We start from the raw sequence: 8652 nt of genomic DNA on the forward strand, positions 1-8652 counted from the left end.
GAATATAATTGACAAGATTTAAATAAAGCATTTAGATAGTTTTATTTTTTTTTTAGGTTTATTTATTTTGAGACAGAGTGCAAGCAGGGGAGTCAGGCTTAAGACTTGAGCTGAGATCAAAAATCCAACATTTGACTGAGCTACCTAGGTGCCCCAGTTTTAATATAGTTTTAGATGTCAGATATATGCTGTAGTAAATAAGTGGAAATTGTATCTGATCACAGGAATTAGGCTAAGGTCAATTGTACGAAAATAATGTGTAGTATCAGTACTTTCATTTACTGCGTTTTCAGTTGGACACCATATGAAATGTTCTCTTGTTCTGGTACATGAAAAACGTATATGTTTTACACTCTAGAATCTCGCTTGGCATCTTCAGATGATCTCACTATGTGAGAAGCTCTCAGGAACTGGGACTGAGTAAAAGAACAGCTAGCTGATTGAGTTATCACCTCTCAGTTTATGCCAGAACGTTTGTTTACTGAATAAAAGAATGAATTGACTACACTATTTAAAATCTTTTTCTCTATTTTTTATGCACATATTTTTAACTTGTGTAAGGTTTATATTTATATGTGACATAGCTCTTGTAGAATTGGTTGCTAGAGTAACTTGGTTATAATTGATTATGAATTGCCTGAGGATTTGGACAGACTTTATTTGAATATAGATATTTTAACTTCAAACCTAAAAATCAGATGTTTGGGAAAACAAAGGTTATTTGTCATATAACAAAATGATTTACCATAGTGTCTTATTATTTATTTTAAATAGTATGTTTTCAATCATATCATCTTATCCTAACTTATTTTTACTTGTGTATTTTCTTTTATGATTTGTCCAAAAACAAGCCTATTTTACTTAATTTTAATAATTTTTATTTTATTTTTTTAAAGCTTATTTATTTATGACAGAGAGAGAGGGAAAGAGAGACAATGTGCACAAGCAGGGCAGGGGCAGAGAGAGGGGAGACCAAGAATCCCAAACAGGCTCTATGCTGTCAGCACAGAATTCAGTGCAGGGCTTGAACTCACCAACTGTGAGATCATGACCTGAGCCAAAGTCAACAGTTGGATGCTTAACCAACTGAGCTATCCAAATGCCCCATTAATCATTTTATTTTTTAATCTGTATTTTTAATTTATAAAACATTTTCCACATTTTTATAATTTTAATTTTAAAAATGTATAATATTTCATTTTATGCTCTACAGTTTGCTATTTCTGTTTTTGGACATTTGGTTATTTTCAGACTATTATAGCTTCTGTTACTAAAGATAACTAGCATACCTAGTACAAAAATGTTTTATATACATACATGTATATGTCTATATACATATTTAAAATATACATATATTTAATAATAGATATCTAGTTTTAAATTTAATGTATTTTAGAGTCTGAGTTGTAAAAGTAACTTTGTAATTGACATGTCAATCCAGGGTTGTTGTTGTTGTTTGTTTGTTTGATGTTTATTTTAAGAGAGTGAGAGTGCAAGCAGGGGAGGGGCAGAGAGGGAGAAGGAATCCCACGCAGGCTCTGCACTGTCAGCTCAGAGCCCAAGGTGGGCTCAGTCTCAAACTATGAGATCATGATGTGACCCAATATCAAGAGTTGGACCCTGAACCAACTGAGCCACCCAGGTGCCCCTCAGTCCAGGTTTTTATTAAAAGTAAGTTATATTTGTGAGGGGTGCCTGGGTGGCTTGGTCCGACTCTAGATTTTAGCTCAGGTCATGATCTCCTGGTTTATGAAATCAAGCCTTGTGTCGGGCTCTGTGCTGACAGAACAAAGCCTACTTGCGATTCTCCTCTCTTTCCCTTTCTCACTCTGCCCCTCCTCCACTTGTGCTTTCTCACTCTCAAAATTAAACTTTTTAAAAAGCAAGTTATATTTGTGACACTACGTGTTAATGCAGATTTTACATCTATTTTACTATATAGTTAGCATTAATTTTAACATATACTGTAAACTATATGCATGTCCTTATAAAAACTATGTAATATTTCTTATCAATATAGATGGTTTAAGCAAAATTAGACTAAACTATAGTGATGAATCAGCAGAAGGCAGTAAAATGCTTGAAGATGAACTCATCGACTTCTCAGAAGATCAGGATAACCAGGTAAAACCTAATGCTTGGCAAGATGGTGCAATATTGTATTTAGTTAAATTTTTCTTTGGAGTCCTTAAGGCAGTTCCTTCAGCCAATAACTCATGCCTTCTGAATTTGGATCTCATCTCCAAGCATGAAGTTTTTAATTCAGAAGTTGCCAGGTTAAATGTATTAATGTTGTTTTGTATTGTTTTCTTTTAGGGTTTTCCTTGTAGTTTTCCCATCCATTCAATATAAAATGGATTTTCCCACCTGAACCCAGCCACCAGCCCACTAACCCTACCATCCCTTTCTCTACCTCTTTTAAAGCATTTATGGGTCATACTTAACTTTTGGTCTAACTTGTTCAAGAGGCAAATGTTTAGATACTTGATTATGTGGTACATGAGCACAGCAAAATTTTATTATTTTTTCTACTTTTCCAGTGATTTTTTCTTCTAATTTAATGTATAGGTGTCATGGCAGGAGCATATAGTGCTTAGTTAAAACTAACATAGGTCAATTCTCATATTTCCTTAGAGTTTCATTTGCTATGATAAATTTTATTTATACCAAGAATAAAATCCATTTTTATCATAAAAATACTTTCTGACTTAAAAAGGGCTTTATATTGAAAGAAAAGTTTGTAAGAATTCTACAGCATTTCATTTCTTTAATTCTTTGACCTTTCTTAAGTTGTTAGGATAAACTTTGAGTTTATCTTGTAGTGAAGATAGCTCAGTACTGTACCATTGTCCTTTTTTGTTTAATCTTCCTGTGAATAAAAGCCATTTTTTTAATGTCCCTTACTCTACAATATGTGTCCAAGGAATACAGTTTTTCTTTGCAACTTATACAGTCACATCGTATGTATTATATTAAAGGCTTACAAAGAACACTATTCTTATGCTTCTTTGGTTCTAACAGTTTTGTGAACTAGCTAATATGTGTATTATGATGGTTACTATTATCATTTCCAGTGTTGATTATTTATAAGGTTGCCAGAAGCTTTTTAAAGAATAGAAAAAGTTTTGTTTTACATTCAAGGTAATCTACAGAAAAAGACACAGTGTCACTAAGTTTTCTTCTCTCAAGTGAAGTGGATATATGGTTTTGTCAAGGAGGTGTTTCCAAAACCCCTTTAAATATTTCTGATTTGAGAAAATTCTGTAAAAGAATAATAAATCTAAGTCATTCATGTTCCTGTTGTGAAATGGTCGTCTTGGTCAACAAACTAAATTTTTATAGAAATCTCTGAAATCAGAGCAGTGATATTTGACTAAGGAAGAATGAGTCATATTTTGAGTAATTAAAATTTTCTTTTACATTGAGCAAATAGATGTAACAATTTTTCATCGACATCTGATCAGTGATTTCTTTACATTAAAATGTCAGTGTTGTGGCATTAGAGAATTAGAATTGAATGACTGCATTTTCTCATGTCTGATCACTTATATGAAAAAGAATTTACATATTTGCTACAAAGATTTTTTATCAATAATGCTATTTTGTGAGGTTATTATTTAGATTATGTATTTTCAATACTAACAGGCTGTCTTTTATAGGATGATAGCAGTGATGATGGATTCCTTGCCGATGACAACTGCAATTCAGAAATAGGACAGTGGCATTTAAAGCCTACCATCTGTAAACAGTAAGCATTAACTTTATATCTTGCAAACTGTGAGATAAGTTTTATTTATATGCCCTCATAGAATAAGACATAACTGGATGGTTTTTATTTAAACAAGTACTTAAAAGTCACAAAGCCTATCAAGATGGGTGAGGAGAAATTGGTGACCAGGGCTTAGGTTGGGCAGAATGGATAATCCTTTCAGTTCTGTGTCCATTTTCTATTTCTATATGCACACACATTCCCATAGAGAGCTGCTATTCCTTTTGGATATATATTTATTTGGAGCAAAAAAAAAAAAAAAAGAACAAAGAACTGTTATTTAAATTCAAATCAATAACTTGAGAATTAGAGTTTACAGTGGTACCATAGCTACTATGTGAAGACTAGAGTGACTCAAGGTAGTCCTTAGAGACATGACTCAAGATGGGAACCCCAAATGAGAGTGAATCTGTTTGTTTTTCAAAAGTACATGTTCTGGGGCACGTGGTTGGCTCAGCCATAGAGCATGTGACTCTTGATCTCAGGGTCATGAGGTCAAGCCCCATGAGGAGGGTAGAGCTTGCTTAAAGAAAAATAAAGTGTATGTTATGAGGTCTTTTCAAGGTCTGTGAATCACTTAGTTGATTAAATTACCTATTTCTGGAGTCCATCTCTTGACTTTTTTTAGAAAATGGTGGGTGAAACTCCATTAACACCTTTTGAAAATCAAATTTCATTTATAAATGAAAATGTAGAGCTAGAGCAATTAGGGGATCTGCATCAAATCCCACAGAATTTTAGGCAAGAAGAACCCAAATTTTTAAACATTACAAGACTTTTTGTACTACATTAGATAGACTTCCTCACTTGGGTTTACAACAATATTTCAAAGGTTGTGTGTTACTTATATCGAGGGTTCTAAAGTAGAACCTTAACACTTATTTTATAATGGATTCTAAATCTTACACTGGATTCTTAATTGGATTCAAACACTGGATTCTAAACTATTTCCCCTCCCCCCCCCCGCCCATTTTTAAGTAATCTCTACACTCAACGTTGGGCCTGAACTCACAACCTTGAGTTCATGCAGCATGCTCCACTAAGTGGGCCAGCCAGGCACTCCCAAACTAATTCTTCTATTTGATGATTACCTGTTTTGTTATCTATAATAGGTTTTAGTTGAAAATGGGATTATTTTGGGGGCATCTGGCTAGCTCAGTCAGAAGAATGTGGAACTCGTGATCTCGGGGTTGTGGGTTTGAGCCTCATGTTGGGTATGGAGATTACTAAACATATAAATGAACTTTTAAGAAATGGACTTATTTCTACTTTGTTTGGTCCTACTTTTGGTAATTTAGAATCTGGGGATATTCAAATTTTAAGAATTATTTTGACTTTTTACTAAATTTTGAATTCTTTTAAGGAACTAACTATGGAACTTTAGTGAAATATATTCATAATAAGATATGGTTCAGGTACTATTCTGCATTTGGTATTTAGTATAATCATGGATATTTAAATATTATTGGGGTATATGTGTCTATAAGATTTATTTTTCATGGAAGTTTTACTGTGTTGAGGGATTTTTGAGTGTTTAAAATTCTATTGTTAATGCTTATCTCTTCATGCCTTTTTTTAACATTATAAAGTGTTCACATTTGGTTGTTTCACCCTGTAGACCTTGTATCCTGCTGATGGACTCACTTAGAGGCCCTTCTCGATCGAATGTTGTAAAAATTCTAAGAGAGTAAGTTCAAAATCATAACTTGTACTTTGTATTCTGGTGGGAATGAGGGACTGTGTATGCTTATATATGTATATTCTTACTGTATGTGCATTATTGCAGGTATTTAGAGGTGGAATGGGAAGTTAAAAAAGGAAGCAAAAGAAGTTTTTCCAAAGATGTTATGAAAGGCTCTAATCCAAAAGTACCCCAGCAAAACAACTTCAGTGATTGTGGTGTATATGTATTACAGTATGTAGAGAGCTTTTTTGAGGTGGGTTTCAGTATGTTGGATCTGATGTAATCAATAATAAAATAGTGTATAGTGGACCCTTAGAAAACATGCGTTTGAACTGCATGGGTCTGCTTATTCATAGATTTTTTTAAAATAAATATAGTACATTATGATAAGTATATTCTTTTTATGGCTTTTGTAATATTTTCTTTTCTCCAGCTTATTTTATGTAAGAAAATAGTATACAATACACAAAACAAAAAATATGTGTTAATTGACTGTTATTAATAAGACTTTCGGTCAATAGTAGGCTATTATTAGGTATGTTTTTGGGGGAGTCAAAAGTTATATGTGGATTTTGGACTCAATAGGGTCAGCACCCTGAATCCTCACATTGTTCAAGGGTCAACTGTATTTGACCCTACACTGATGTTAAAAACATTAATAAGGAAATATTTTAAATAATTTGAAAACTATCATTTCAAAAATTTGTCCAGGGAGCAGAAACTCCCAAATTGGAAAGTTTTTAAAGAATAAAAAGACTATTTATACTCCATGAAATCCAAGGTTTGTTGACTTCATTCCTCATCACTGATCAATGCTCCCTCTCTACTGGCTCTTTCCACCTTAAGAAGTCTCTCCCGTGGTTTGGACTTTCTTTTCTCCCCTTTATGGATATATTTATGGAGAAGTAGTTATACGTTCACTGTCTTCCTTTCCACAAATCCTACTCATTTCTCAAATCTTTGTAATCTGGTTTTATACTCTCGCCCTTATATTGAAATTGTTCCCAACCATGCACACCATTTGATACTGTTGACCATTCCTTGTTCATAATACTTTCTTCCGTGACTTCAGAGATAAAATACCATGCACACCTCTCTTGGATATCCTTTAAAATTCTTTTGACTCCACCCTCTTCCTCATGCATCATCCAGAATAGCACTCAGTCCTGTGAAGTCTATCACTTAATATCATATATGTTCAATCCCTTATTCCTGCTGATACCTTCTAAGTCCAGTATATTGGCATCACTATTCTGAACCACTACACCAGTCTCCAATCTCCAAGCGTGCTGCCTTTTATTTCTCACAATTGTTTTCCAGAAACAGAAGTCTAATCATTTTATGCATATGAGAGATGAAAATCCTTCACATGGCCTGTGTGGCCCAACTTCTGTTCAAGCTTCTAGCCTCATTTCCTACCATTCTTACTCCAGCATTGGATGTCATTCAGTTTCTCATATTGTGTCATGTTCTTTCTTGCCTCTAGGCCTTGGTACATATGTCCCTACGTGGGATACTCTTCCCAGTTCCTTCTATCATTCTTTATTGGACCAGCTTCTACTCATTCTTCAGGTCTCAGCTTAAATATCACTTCCTGAAATTGCATTAAGCCCCCAGACATGGATTTTCATAGGACTTTTTGCTTCTACTATCATAAAACTTGTCATGTCCATTGTTTTAATTGTTGAGTTCTCTGTCTAGACTAGAAATCAGCAAACTGTTTATAAAAGGGCCAAGTAGTAAATATTTTCAGCTCTGTGGCCATGCAGTTTCTATGCCTACTAACAGTTCAACTACTGTGGCATGAGAGCATCCACAGACAACATGTAAATGAGTTGGTGTGGTTGGTTTTTCAATAAGACTTTATTTACAAAAACAGGCCGTAGGCAAAATTTGGCCCACTAGCTGTAGTTTTCTAGACTACAAGATCTATAGGCAAAATCTGATTATCTCCAGTGCCTCATACAATAACTGGCCTGAGACAGATAATGAGTACATACTTATTAAATGAATTTACTGATTATCCATTTTTAACTCTGGAATACTTTTGTGATTGAAATGAAAATATTATTATTGTTTTCTAATGTGGATTTAATATTTTTAATTCCAGAATCCAATTCTCAATTTTGAACTACCTATGAATTTGGCAAACTGGTTTCCTCCCCCAAGAATGAGAACAAAAAGAGAAGAAATCCGAAACATAATTCTGAAGCTTCAGGAAGATCAGAGCAAAGAAAAAAAGAAGCATAAGGACACTTATTCAGCAGAAACATCTTTAGGTGAAGGAACAGAACAATTTGTCAATAGCATCTCAGATTGACCCATTTTTTATGCTTGTCAGTGTTGCCTTCAGAAACTGAGTGACTTTCAACTTTGGGTATTGACAATAAAGAACTGAAGTGCTCACTACACAGAGTGATCTGGAAATGTTAATGCTTGTATAAATGTCATATAATTAATTTCCAATGGAGTATGTATTAAGTAAAAGTCTGTAAATATGTTAATGAGGCCAATTTTTCCAGCATTTATAATTATTTTTTTCACTTGTTAGGAAGCTTTTGTTATGTATTTTCTGTTAATAGTACTTGAAACGGCAACTTCTCAACACAAAATAAATAAAAAAATATTTATAGGAGGAAATGATTAATTTGATATTCTTTAGTGAACTTGTATTAAATTCTTTAGTGGGTGTGACATTTCATGGGAGTATTCAAGTATCTATGATAATCCTTTGACCTGCATTTGTTCTAAAATAACTTGAAATATGAAAATATGATTAAATATAAGGCATTTTGAACAAGAAAGACATCTTCATATTGCTTGTATAGTGGAAAAAAATAACAGCGTTTTAATTCATATACTCCCTTGTGTTCAGAGAACCCCAAAAATGTAATAAATATTTATAATTTTACACAAATATTTAAGAAGATGCAGTATTAAGAGAAATTCAAAGAAAAATAACCTTGAATTATACTACTAAATAATAATTATACTTTATCATATCTTATTGTCAAGTACATTTCTGAAGACATCAGAGACTCAGGTTAAAACTATTTTGGTAAGTGCAGCTTAAATTTAAAATATCCCATATTACCTTTCTATATTATACCTTAAAGTATGCTACAATCTGTGTGATATAGTTAATAAACATTTTTAATCTGTGTGAACACAGGAATTTAAATAGGAATTTACTATTTTT

General features: G+C 33.1%; 1 protein-coding gene across 5 annotated transcripts in view; it reads left to right on the plus strand.

The window, feature by feature from the left end:
• SENP6 (SUMO specific peptidase 6) overlaps window positions 1-8105 on the plus strand; it is a 112312-nt gene extending 104207 nt beyond the window's left edge. For 4 of the 5 annotated variants that reach the window (XM_029943730.1, XM_029943731.1, XM_029943732.1 and 1 more), the window contains 5 exons: window positions 2021-2124; window positions 3660-3748; window positions 5388-5456; window positions 5556-5706; window positions 7564-8105. In XM_029943730.1, the coding sequence (XP_029799590.1) occupies window positions 2021-2124; window positions 3660-3748; window positions 5388-5456; window positions 5556-5706; window positions 7564-7773 (623 nt within the window). In that variant the 3' untranslated portion in view covers window positions 7774-8105. The remainder of the gene's footprint in view (window positions 1-2020; window positions 2125-3659; window positions 3749-5387; window positions 5457-5555; window positions 5707-7563) is intronic. The other variant, XM_029943733.1, reaches the window with a different exon arrangement.
• The last annotated feature ends 547 nt before the right edge of the window (window positions 8106-8652 follow it).

This window comes from Suricata suricatta, chromosome 7, assembly GCF_006229205.1.
Source record: "Suricata suricatta isolate VVHF042 chromosome 7, meerkat_22Aug2017_6uvM2_HiC, whole genome shotgun sequence".
In the NCBI taxonomy this organism is placed as follows: domain Eukaryota; kingdom Metazoa; phylum Chordata; class Mammalia; order Carnivora; family Herpestidae; genus Suricata; species Suricata suricatta.